The following is a 14,058-nucleotide window of genomic DNA, read 5'->3' on the forward strand; positions in this document are numbered from 1 at the left end:
CAAAAGAAGAAAGGGAAGGTGTCTTTTTTGTATAAAGGACCTTAAGAAATCAGAATTGATGTAAAAGAAATTAATTGTGGTTGTTGAAAGGGTGGAGGCATCGTTAGAAATTAGAATGCGTGAGAGAAAAATATTTGTTGATTGCAAAAGGGGGCATCGTGGCCAGCTATAAATCTGTGATTTTTAACGATGCAGCTTGTGGTGGGAAATAAACGTGGGATGTTTGGTATCTAGAAAGGGAAATAGTGTAAATTTTAGAGGACAAACATGAAATATTTCAGCAATCCAACATATCTATTTTCCAGGATATGACTTTATCAACATATTCTTGATTAGCCCAGTCTATGATGAATTTTGATAGGCTTGAAAACCGATATGATCGAGTATGGTTTAGTTTCGAGTTTGGTGAAAAATACCACCACAAGATAAACAAACACTCTGACGATCTAAGTCAACTCCGTTCTCAAACTAAGGTTCAACTATGGTCTTTTTAGTTTCATGGATAAATTTAGATATTTTAACGGTTTATTTAGACATATTAATGACCTGTTTTTTTTTTTTTTGGTTAAAGAAAAATGACTTGGTTTCGAGTTTTAATTAATGTAATTTGTATGTGATTTATTGTTAAACTATTGTTTAATTTTAGAAAAATATTTGAGCCAAACCCAATTGGTTTAGCTATATATTATAAACGAATGCTCAAATCACCACCCACACTGTTGAACTAAACAAATTTGAGGAAATATTAATTTCGTTAAAAATCAATTAATCAGTAAGATTAGTGTATTAATGCAGTGAGTTCAAACTCAATGTCCCAGTCATTTGAATTAGCATAATAAAATATAACAAATTAACAAGTCTTAATAAAATGAATCCACATGTCTCAATCAATATAAAAGACATCTTCAATTTAACTTCTGTTTGTAAATACTATTAAAGTTTAAATATTTATTTTAATTATTTTTCTTTTATTTTCCGATCATTTTGATGTTTATATCTGTTTAAAGTCTAATTAGTTATTTTACTTTCGACTCTCTATATTTTTCTAAAAAATCTATTTAAGAATGATTCATCGTAGAGTCAATTCTTTTAATAAAATTACCATCTTAGTCACTGTTTGTAAAAAATTAAGAGACAATTGCAAATATGACAAAAATATTTAGTAAAACAAGTAAAATAGCAACCACATTTAGTTTTTTCAAATATAACATTTATTCCAACAAAAAACGGACGTCCAATTATAAAATTACAAATTTACCCTACAATATATTTGTACCTCTATAATATATCTGCAATATATCTAACTAGTGATATATGCCTCTGATATACCACTGATATAATAATGATATACAATTGATTTATTTATGATATAACTATGATATCTACTGAAATTCTAACATGACTTACCACTAATATACGTATGATAACCATTAATTTACCACATTGATACATCATTTATATATGTATATACTTGATATGTCTCTAATTTACCATTGATAAACAAATGATATACCACTGATATAACTGTAATATCTACTGATAAAACTTCTTATATATGATTTACAACTGATATATACTTCATATGCTTCTAATTTACTATTAATATACCTATGATATAACCATAATATCTACTAATATAACTATGATACATGTGTATTGATATAATACTATTATATCCAGTATTTTTTCACATGAAAAAAATGGTGCAAAACAATTTTTGAAATATAAAGTTATTGTATAAAAAGTTTATGCGGATCATGCACGTCAAAAAAAAAAAAGTTAAAAATCTGATATACTTTATAAATTTAAATAGTTTATATCCATTATATTTAGTATCTAATTAATATTAATATAGAATAAATAGTAGTGATATAGTAATCAATAGTATATCAACCAACAAATTGCAATGATAAACTATAATATAGAATAAATAGTAGTGATATCGTAAATTTGAATTACATCAGATATATTTAATAATGTATATCATGAATACATCTGATAATGTATATCAGGAGTACATCAGATGTATATCGAAAATATATCAGAGGTACATCAAATGTATATCAGATATAGATTGAATGTATATCAGATACAAATATACGTTAAATATATATCAGATACAGATATACATGGAATGTATATAGGAAACTATAAGGGTAAAATCGGAATAATAAAAATTCTGAAAAAAAATTCAAATATTTTACCATATTTGAAATTTTGTAAAGCTTGTGACGTTTTTTGAGATATATAAATTATCTTTGCTACTCACTACAATTACCAAAAAATTAACGCAAAATTTATGGAAGCCAAATTATGACTCTATTCAAATAAATTTATATTATTAGACCTGCTATTGAATACACCTCATATTGGACTTTTAGGCCCAACCCAAGCCTTATATCGTATTGGGCTAAGATCCACTTCATTTTGTTTGCCAATGTACAAATCGCTAGGAGTGAATTTTACAAAACTAACCCAAAAAAAAGCTGAATTATAACTATAAGAATAGTGTATCTCGATTCTTAATTACCAAAGAATCCCTTAATAAACTTAGTTGAGCCCAACTTCCATTTTAAAACGGAGAGATGTAACCCCTCTGGCATGGAAATGGCTTGATGACGTTTGACAATTTAATTAAATTTATTTATTTTAAAAATTATTCAAACGTACTTTTAAAATATTAATTAATAATTACTTATTTCCTTATTATTTTACATAAGGCAACGATCATCATCCCTTGTATATATTGTTTGTTTTCTCAGGAAAATGACAACTTGCTGGAACCTTGGTGATGGAAGAACTTGCAAAAATAATAAATTAAATAAACAGTTCCTACATTCAAATAGTAATTTTCATCACTGAATTTGATAAGTGAGAGCAGTTGAGATTTCGACGGCGATAGTAACCTTGAGATAGTTAATTTCCGCAACTAGCATAATCACGTCGGCTCGTCTTGTAAGATAGTGTGATCGGTCTAATTTTCATCACTGCACCATTGAGATGCTCAAACTCTTCCAATGGACGCGTGGCTGATTTAACAATCATGCACAAACAGTTTAAATGGTCGTACAAAAATTTAAAAATTAAAAAAGACGTAAAGGCATAATAAAAATTAAAGAAGCGGTGAGGTGAGGTGAGGCATTATCCAATCAACTACTCTCGGTGGCGAAGGCGATATCTGGTGTAGAAACTAGATTACAATATGTATTTCACATTAATTGGAATTATTATTAGATTAAGCACCCTACATTCCTTATTAATTACTTATTTTCAGATTAGACATAAAAATGATGCTCTCGTCTTTATTTTATATCTAGTATTCTTTCCCTTTCCTTTAAATAATAAAAATTGTCTAATTGAGAAATCTCTCAGTATATTTACAAGAGTACCAGTACCCGCTCCATTGCCATCCGCAGATTTGAGAATTTTAGGGTTTTCGACAAAATGGCTCCGACGCATGGAAAATGGATTAAGGTAATCACCAATTTCTCAATTCCGTCTTCCATTTTCCACAATTTCCTCATGCATTTTCAAATTCTCAAAATTCGCTTCAGATCCATCAAAACGGCACAAGCCCGGGCGCTAGAAGCTCTCACGCCATCACCATCCTAGGGCAAAACGCCTACGCCTTCGGCGGCGAATTCACCCCGCGCCTCCCCGTCGACAACAAGCTCCACGTCTTCGACCTCGACGAACTCACCTGGACGGTCGCCGACGTCTCCGGCGACGTTCCTCCGCCGCGCGTCGGAGTCACCATGGCGGCCGTCGGGCGGATCGTTTACGTCTTCGGCGGTAGGGATTCGGACCACAAGGAGCTCAACGAGCTCTACTCATTCGACACCTCGATCAACAAATGGACGCTCCTCTCCGGCGGAGACTCAGGCCCGCCGCACCGGAGCTACCACTCCAGTGCCGCCGACGACCGCCGCCTCTACATCTTCGGCGGGTGCGGCAACGCAGGCCGCCTCAATGACTTGTGGGCTTACGATACAGTGGATGGAAAATGGATCGAGCATCCGCCGGCTGGGGAGAAGTTGAAGGGGCGAGGTGGGCCGGGCTTGGTCGTGGCCCAAGGTAAAATCTGGGTCGTGTACGGCTTCGCGGGTATGGAAATTGACGACGTTCACTACTTCGATCCGGCCCAAAACGTATGGGCCCAAGTCGATACCACGGGGGAAAAACCAACGGCCCGGAGCGTGTTCTCCACGTTTGCGATTGGAAAGTACGTATTTATCTACGGAGGCGAAGTGGACCCCAGCGACCTCGGCCACCTGGGCGCCGGAAAGTTCGCCGGCGAGGTTTATGTGTTGGACACGGTGTCGCTGGTGTGGAGCAGGGTGGAAGATGGGCTGGGCTTGGAGAATCATCCTGGGCCGAGGGGGTGGTGTGCGTACTCAGTGGGCCGGAAGGGAGGGGAATTGGGCCTTGTGGTTTATGGAGGAAACTCGCCCAGCAATGATCGCCTGGGGGACATCTATTTTTTCATTCCATGTGTGGATGAGTGAATGAGTGGTGGAGATTTAATGATGCTATATGATGCGTGTGATTATATGGTAGCTGCTGGTGTTTTCTTTTTTAGTATGTAAATTTATGAGTGAAATAACAAATTATGTGGTAATGTAATAAATATAAATAGTGGGTCTACTCAATTATTATGTATTATTTTGTATGGAGCTGCTTCTTCAACTTATGCAAGAGATATGCAAATAAAATGGCACAAACATGACGATGAATCGAAACAGTTCTAAATAGTTTTTTTTTTTTTTTTTAAAATACGCACTTATTATTCCTAAATTTTGAGTAAGAAGAGTTTTAAACCATAGGAAAAATAACTTCTAGTCATACTACATCTAAACATCTAAATAAATGCATCAAAAGATGCGAGTGAATTTTTATAAACAAAAGCAAACCCATTGCAGAAGTACAATCGTTTGAAATTAAGTAGCGAGACCTCGATCACATTGGTCTCGGCTTTCCAACACAAAATAGGACGGGTGAATGTTGTACATTTGTTCAATGCATTATGTACTTCCTCACATCTCTTAATATATTGTAGAGAGTATAGAGAGACAGACATGGAGAAAGGAGGGAATATGTATGTCTTATTTGTTACATAAACACAGCCCACCAACGAATTACTAAAACCATTGATTTGAACTCAAGAAAAAGGAACCAAACACACAGAAAAGACAGTACAAGAGGCAGGTTGTGATTTTTGAGACAAAGTCCATCTGCCTCTGCTTTTTTCCTTAAAAATATCTATTTTAGAGCTTCCCATCTCCTCTCACTCTCACCACTAATGCTACAAAACAGAATAAAAAGCATTGACAAATATCTCAAGTGACAAGTTTCATCTTTTTCTCTCTCCTCCTTAAATGGGCCTTTTAAGGACTCAACCATTCTTCTTTTTCCGTGGATAATGTTATTTCCATCTCAGTAACCTTTTCCTTTCTTATTTCTAGTTTTTTTTGTTTCTAATTTAATATAAGTTGGTAACTCTTTATATTTATTATTTCTCATTTAAAAACAACAAAAGAACCTCTCTTTAACTCATTTCGTGGATCAAGAAATTATACACTGGAGAGTAGGGCTTCCTCTTTGAGTTATAGTGATGATTTGAACAGGGTGCGGAAGAAGAAAGAAAAAGGTAGTTGCAAGGCTTTTTCTAAAGATAAAGGCTGGAAAGATACATTTAGAAATCGAGTTCCAAAATGAATTGACTCCTCAGAAGGGTTAAGAGAACTAAGCTAAGTACGTGAAATAACTCGAATTTCAAATCATTCACTTGCTTTAACTACTCATGCTATGGACGTGGGAGCATCAACTCCGTTCTCGTGGGCTGTTTTTTTTCTACTATCAGCCCCAAAAAACCAAACTCCGACACTGGAAGCTTTGATGAGACTATTTTTGCCACCACAAGACCACAAAGGTAGGGGTTGAGGCTCCGAAGGCTTTCCAACTTGCTTCAATTAGGAAATGGCTTAGATGGATCAATCACGCGGTTCTGCAGCGTCCTCCAACTTGCTGTTTGCTCCCCTTCACTAATTAAGTGTTTTAACTTTTTATTCTTGTTTCCAATTTTTTCTTTTAATATTAATAAAATAGATTAAAATACTATTTTAGTCCCTAAATATTTATTCTCTACTTTTAAAAATGGTTTATTTTGGTCCTTCGCCGCTTCTTCTACCCTTCACATTCCAAGCAAGATTTTGTTGAGGTTATGGAGGAAAAAAAGAGGTGGTGGCAACACGTTTGTAAGCTTCTTCTAGGTCTTGCTTTTATTCTATTTTGAACCAGAACATATTGATAGTGTCTCCACTTCATAGGAGAACTTTTGGGAAATAAAAAACATAGAAGACTCAAATTAATACTGCGACATTCTGTATACTACATTGAGAAACGCTGAAGACCAGTAGAACAACTCGAATCCACCTTTTAATCTAATAGACACAATCCAACTTCTTTTGCAATTAAATTTCCACATGGACTCCATATTAATAAAAATATCAACTTTAATCTATTACTATATTAATGGTAAATCAACAGCAAAAAGCAGAAACCAAAATGAACAATTTTTAAAAGTAAAACTATCCGAGTTGAAAATACAGGAATCAAAAATATTTTAACAATAAAAATATTATTTCATCATTTTTTCCCTTATAAAATACAAAATAAATATAACATAAACATTTTAAATATTTAATTTGAAAACTTAAGTTAAAACCTATACTTAACTTAAAACTTTAAACAACAATAAATATTTACTTTTTTAATTAAGAAACAATAAACAGTAATTACCATCGATAATCCCCATCCCCACGTGCTATACTAGAAAACCGTAAATAATTATCTGTTTTGAGAAGCAAATTACCAAACTTGCTATATAATTCTCTCATTTCTCATTATCTCAAAATATTTTCAGCATTTTCATTATATACGAATTCTTAATTATGTCCTTTTAAATATTTATAATTTTCTGTGCACTCTTCCAATTGTGGTTATAATTTCTTATCACTTTCAACAAGACCCATCAACTATATTTAAAATTTTCAACTGATTATTACTATAATAAGGAAAGTTATATTTTCTAAGAAACTAGTTAGGTTAAATAATTAATTAATTTTTCAATTTCTGAACATGGTGTCTATTTAACTACCCTGGTTTAGGGTTTAGCCAATATCCAAACCCTAGAGCATGAAAAAAACGTGAAGAAAATTTATCAAAAAAGTTTAATTTTTACTACCATATTCGTATACTAAATTTATAACCTAACTAAATAGTTATACTTTTCTCTTCTATGAAAATAATAAAACAAAAGTAATTTGTGCTAAAACTAGAAAAGGAAAAAGAAAAAAAAAACTATGAAAAAAGGATCATAACAATTAGTAGTGGCGTAAATAAAATTAGAGGTTACTGTTGTACAAATGCATCATATTATCATATTCCTCTTACACACAACACAATTACACTTATACAAAATTAGGAAAAATAAAGAAAATAGAGAAATTTGACACAAAGGAGTTTTCCACGACTTTCAATGACCAGAAAGAGACCCAAAAGTGAGAGGGAAAAAAAAATATTATTAAGTTCCTAAAAAGTCATCAATGATGCTCAAAAGTTGGGAACCTTTAAAAGGTACCCAACGAGGCAACCACTTAGCTTGACCTTGCAGCAGTCCACAATAACGCCACCGCCACCGCCACCGCCACCGCCACTATCGGTGCCCCGTGCCGGAGCCACCGCTTCCCCCCTTCCCGCCGCCGATGCCCATGTGGTGAAATCCACCAGAGCCACCGTAGACGCCCCCCTGATGATGCTCCATCATCATCATCCCACCATACATTCCACCCACTCCGTTAAAGCCGCCGCCACCAGCACCACCAGCAGTACCAGAGTTGACTCCTCCACCACCACCGCCACCAGCCCCACTGCCGCCGGGCCCACCACCACCACCGTCTTTCTCCCCCTGTCTCCCCATAGTGCTCTTCTCCCCTTCCATTTCCCTGTACTTCTGCAGATAAGTCTTGAGCGGTTCCACATACTCTTCGAAACCTAGCGTCGTCATGGCCCACAACAAATCGTCGCCGTTGATCGTCTTCCTCTTCTCTCTCTGGCACTTGTCCGATGCCTCTCCGGTGATGAAGCTGATGAACTCCGATACGCACTCCTGTACCGTTTCTTTCGCGTCTTTCGAGATCTTCGCGTTCGCCGGTAGCGCTTTCTTCATGATCCTGCTGACGTTCGCTATTGGCAGGAATCTGTCCTGCTCTTTCGCCGATAGCTCGCTGTTCGCGTTGCTGTTGTGTCCTCCCGATTCGTTATCCGAATCCGCCATTTCCAATCTCTAAATACACCTTCTGCAGTGATTCCTTCGATTTCCCTCACCTAATTTTACAATTTCAACCACTGAAACTAGACTCAGTTCAACCTAACTTTTCCTCATCCCGATCCATTCTGATGCCGAAGATTTTTCTATAACTATCAAATTTAAGTTTCAGAAAAATATAGACCGAATCCTTCCACTTCTCGCTATGAAAATTGTCGGATACGAATCATTCTCTCGCAAAACAAATCAAGAAAGAAAGAAAAGTGCAGAAGAACAATCCAATTGCTAAACTCTATTGTTCCAAACCACTAATTGCGATTCCAGAATCGTATCACGAAGCAACACATCATCATCATCATCAAGTTCTGCTGCGCCTATCAGGAACTCCTCAAGTTACAAAATCGGTCATGAATCGAAAAGAATCAGATAATCATACAGGAGATACATTCAAGCACCCGCGACGCGAAGGGAGAGCGGCCAATTTTCCTGCAATTGAAGAGACGAGAAAGGGGAAAAAGAAAAGAAAACTACCAGAATCAATTGCGTTAATAGAGAGACGAGTAGTGATTAAGCAGAGTCGGTTAGTCAATCAAGGCTTGACCAGAATTTCTACGCGACGGAGGATGCCGGAGCCGGTGGTCGTAATCGGAAATTCTGATTAAAGAGATGGAGAAAGTCGCCACCGGAGAAGAAATACTCCAACAAAACAGGTAAATGGGCGCTGCAGTGTTGCAGTTGTTAAGAGTCCGTCGCGTCGTTTGGGTTAATAATGCATCGGGAGCGACACGTGTTTCGTTTCCCACCGTTTATTTGTCGATAAGAGTACGCTCCGTGGGAGTTTCTGAAGCGTTGGATTCACTAGGGAACTAGGGGTGATCCAACGGTGTAGACTTTGCTACGTGACGAAGGGTGATTGGTTGTTCTATTTGCAACTGAACAATCATCGTATTTTTTTTTTTAAATATCTAGCTAGGGCGGCCTGTTCGGCTTCGCTCAAACGGCTTCCGCGGCTAATTCTTAGCTAAATAAATTATCCAACCCCTCCTTTTATCTAATTCAAATTCCGGCGTCATAATTACATAATCCATTTTATAATTATGTTTTTTTTTTATTTTAAAATCCATTTTATAATTAGAAAATAATGAGTACATTTACCTATTATATTAGCACTATATTGGTTCAAGTTCTTGTGACTCCAACTTTTGTTCATATACTTTGAAACATTTATTATGTATTTTTCAAAGTCACAACTTTAACGAAAATTATATACACAATAAATTTTTTTAATACATTGTTACGAATAAATTTTTCAAAATATATCAAGTATCATATTGAAATTACAATTTAAAAATGATATAAAAGAAAAGAGGTAGAAACAGTTACTTTTAAAAATAAAGATACCAAAATATTTCAGAAATATAGGAAATAAGATAGATAAAAATTGAAAGTAAAAGACCAAAATATACATTTTAAATATAAGGAGATAAAAAAGAGAAAAAAATTTAAAATACAAATACAAAATAATAGTTTAACCTAATAATTAAATTTGCACCCCCCTAACATATGATGATGTCATTCCATTGTGGCGGCGTTTGGATTAAGTTTTTCTAATGAGATATTTAAAAATATATAGGCTGAAAATATGGACAAATGTGCTTGGATTTGTTTAAAAACTTAATTCATGTTTTCATATTGTCTAGATTATATTAAACCATATCATAAATAAAAATTTGAAAGAAATTTCTCAAATAATGTTTCTAATTTATTGAATTATTGAGAGTTAGTTAATTGAGCAATTGTATGAATCAGTTTTATTTGAATACAAAACTCCATTAATTAGAAGTAACATTAACACAGTAATCACTTGAAAGCAAAGCCAAAATATGATAGTGATTGATGGTAGGAAAGATACAAACTACAAAATGAAGACAAAAAGTAGTGGAAACTTTTACTAGAAAATTAGAAATCCCACTACTTGAGTGGGTTTTAGATGGTGCTCAAAATAAAATTTTTAGGGTCAATTTTGGAAATATAAATTTTATGAAAGTTAAAGATATAGGTAAGATGGTTAAATTTGGTTGGTGAAAATGAACTTGAGATAAAATGTTATGTCTAAAATCTCGACCAGATTAAATTACAAATTTAATCATGTTAAATATAAAATTGAATAAAACTATGCTGGTAAGATTTGAATTATTTAACCAAATAGTAATAAAAGGAAAAATGTTTGAATGGAGTAGTGGAACATGAAAATTCTCTAATGGCCATTGCAATAGAATTTTCTCAAGATATTTTTCTCTCACAAAGTTGTTTTTAATCTTTTTTTTCTTTTTCATTTAGTATACCTTCCACTCGGAAAAAAAAAAAACAGCTAAACTACGGTCATGTTGGTGAGAGTTGTTTTTTCCTTTTTAGATATAGGAACACAAACAATTAAAAATCCCTTTTTAGAAAATTAAAATCTTAAATTAAGGGTAGTATATACTAAACATTACATGATTTCTAATAATATTAAAAAAATTGTTCATTTAATAAAAATTCCTTATGAAATAATTAAGTGACATTAAATTATTGACTACAGTTGGCAATTGAAATTAAGTAGTACCAAACAATAGAGTGGTGTTGATTATTAAGACAAATTAATGATAATTAATAAATGTTATTATTACTATTTTGAGTTTAAAGATAATTGTTATCTCATTATTCAACTATATGTTATTAATATTTTTATGCTATTTATTTTCAGGCATAGAAAATTTTAATGAGTTATTTTCAATACTTTATTAACTACTTTCATAAGATCAGAAAGTCAAATTTTAGATATTTAATTTGTTTAATATATGGAAAAGTGAAAAGTCTAATGGAGGACAAAAATATAGTATTAAATTTGATTATTATAATACGTAACTTACGTTAGGTTTAAATCCTATTTTTATGATTAAACTTACATGCTTATAATTTTAATTTGATCTCTAACATTTTGAACGTTTAAATAAAGTAGCCTCATCAAATTTGTATAATTAATTAATATAATAATTTTTTCAATAAATTATGTAATATAATTTTTTTTTAATACAACATGTAGGGGTGGGGATCAAACTCCTAGCCTCTTGGTTAGAGACATATATCAATTACCATTGACTATGCTCGCTTTGGTCCTGTAATAATAGAAATTTGACAAACGTACATCCTCTTAATTCATTTTCTCACCTTATGTAATAGAAACTTAGCTAGAGGAGGCGAATATTGATTTTTCGAATAGATTTAAATTTTGTCAAATAGTTAATAAAAAATTAACCATATAAATTAAAATAAGTATTTAGGAAAAGTTTATAGATTAGAGTTGGAGCACTAAAATAAAAGTTAAACCTATTTAATATTCATGTATCCGGCCTATTACTAATGTATATTAATAAATATAAGCCTACATAATCCCACTCTATATGTTGTTGAGTTTAAAAAAAAAAAAGATATACATGTCATTTTACAATCTTGCATTGGTTATATAAAAAAATACATAATAAATTGAATTTGGATATATATTATTTTAATAAATTAGACTAGACTTTTAAAATGTCGATTTAATATTAAAAAAAAAAACAAGGTATTTTTTATTTTAGATAATATGGATGAATAATTTACTAGTTTACAATTACAAAATTACAAACGTGAGTTCATGAAAGATCACTGTAGATACCACTAGTGTACTTAGTGATTTTAAAAAGACAAAGTATAGTTAGATAAAATATAATAACTACTTATATAACTTCAAAAAAATTAGATATTAAATTATTTATAGTTGACAAATCAAAATTTGAGGTAGACAAATCAATTATCCATCCTTGTTAATTATTAATGTGAACGACATTTATGTAACTCAATTGTAGATTTAGTGAAAATTTACACAATTGCATTTGTGATATAACATTTTAACTATATTTAAAAAATATAAAAAAATTAGATTAATTTACTCAATTTATATATACCATTATCCTTGTCAAACAAAAATAATAAAAATAAAATAAAATGCATGCCATTTACTATTTTACTTTTTCCTAGCAACTTTATATATAGAATTTGTTTTTAAAATGTTCCATATTTATGATAATAACTCATTTTTAGATTTAAGAATAGAGTCCGAAAATACTAATAGCATTCAATTGTTGTATATATATATATATTTTATTTCCTTCATAGGCTATATATATTCTTTTTTTTTTAATACCTTTATAGGCTATATCTTACACTTAAAAAACAGTAGCCCATTGAGCCCAGAGGTGTTACATTTGTTGGCCCAAAAACCGCCCTTGCCTAAAATCTTTTATTTTTTTCCTCTTCTAATTGAACTATTCAGCATCGGCCTTTTGACAAGTAAAGGCAATTTATGGTTGAACTGTTTAGGTTAACATAATATCTTATTCATGTCTGAATTAAAATTGGCCGAATCTCTTAATTATGACAATATAGCTCCTTATTTTTTTACACGTGTTATAGAAATTTTATTTTCTTTGATTACTCAAATTCTATGAAATTTTTCTTAATAAAAAAATAATAATTGTACTATTGTGTATATATATATACATATATATATTTGGAAATAACTATTGTACCTAATATGGCTCTTCTGAGATAAATATTATTATTGAACTAGATAAAGATTTATGAATATTTATTACTATTATGTAGAGTATTACCATTCAAATAGGGAGGGGGAAAAGTTATTAGTGTAGTTTCGTTAGTTGAATTTTATCAAATTCAATATTTATTTTAATGGATTTTTTTATAAACATGTTATCATACTTTATTGAGCATTTATAAGAAAAAAGATATTGAAAAGATTAGTTTTTTAAAATTGAAATCATAACTACAAAATTATAATATCGCATCCATAACTTTCTGACGAAGATGAAGAATTCTAAGAATGTTTGTGAAATGGCAACCTCAACCCCTTTAAAAAATATTAAAAATTATTTATTTATAATTTGGCCCTCCTGAAATTATTAGAAATATCAGAAGCATCTACTCATGTGACAGTGGCAAAAAGTGACATAAACATTTAATTTTGTGACATTTGCAAAACTTGACCTAAGCATTCAATTTTGGTTAAAACTCTTTCCCAAGCTTCCCTATTTGACTATATTGTGTATATATATATATATATAATGATTTAATCTTATACTTAAGAAATTGTAACAATCAAGTTATTCAGTGATATAATCAAACCATACAAATAAGTAAAAATTTGGACAAGCTTGTTTTTAGTTATAGGGAGGAAGAGTTGAATAAGTTGCTTCATGATTACAATAAAATCTTTAAATATTAGTAACTCATTCATGAATAAAAACTAAATTAAATTTATATATAACACATATAAATGAAATGAAATTCAACCCACATGAGATGGGGGAAATTTGGGTGAAGTTTACAACACTAAACACAACACCAGAACAGAAAAAGAAAAAGTAAGAAAAGAGAAGCAAATGAAAGTGGAATTATGATTATGTTAACTTAGGAGGAAAATAAAGCAAACTGCAAAAAGAATAAAGTAGTAGCTTTTTATTTTATTTTATTTTTATTTTTAATGGAGGGCAAAGAAAAAAAAAATAAGTATCCAAAGTTTGTGACAGAAGGAACCCAGATTTTTTTTTTTTTTCCTTATAATTTTTTCCCTTCATAGATTGCATTAGAAAAAAACTGTAACACAGTGATAAACAACACGAAACCCACAAAAA

General features: G+C 31.9%; 2 protein-coding genes across 2 annotated transcripts; one reads left to right on the plus strand and one right to left on the minus strand.

The window, feature by feature from the left end:
- Positions 1–3,314: 3,314 nt before the first annotated feature.
- Positions 3,315–4,751, plus strand: LOC148212660 (Galactose oxidase/kelch repeat superfamily protein). The gene is made up of 2 exons (XM_088120548.1): positions 3,315–3,474; positions 3,555–4,751. Exons 1-2 carry the CDS (start codon positions 3,445–3,447, stop codon positions 4,503–4,505), a joined length of 981 nt encoding a protein of 326 aa, XP_087976674.1. The 5' UTR covers positions 3,315–3,444; the 3' UTR covers positions 4,506–4,751.
- A 2,665-nt stretch (positions 4,752–7,416) lies between these two features.
- LOC111011192 (nuclear transcription factor Y subunit B-3) lies at positions 7,417–9,064 on the minus strand. The gene is made up of 2 exons (XM_022284874.2): positions 8,928–9,064; positions 7,417–8,812 (listed from the first exon to the last, which is right to left on the minus strand). The coding sequence occupies exon 2, from the start codon at positions 8,333–8,335 to the stop codon at positions 7,715–7,717; it is 621 nt and encodes a 206-aa protein (XP_022140566.2). The 5' UTR covers positions 8,336–8,812; positions 8,928–9,064; the 3' UTR covers positions 7,417–7,714.
- Positions 9,065–14,058: the final 4,994 nt, after the last annotated feature.

The sequence above is a fragment of the Momordica charantia genome, assembly GCF_013281855.1.
Source record: "Momordica charantia cultivar OHB3-1 chromosome 2 unlocalized genomic scaffold, Mcharantia_2.0 BLBB01000002.1, whole genome shotgun sequence".
NCBI classification, from domain to species: Eukaryota; Viridiplantae; Streptophyta; class Magnoliopsida; order Cucurbitales; family Cucurbitaceae; genus Momordica; species Momordica charantia.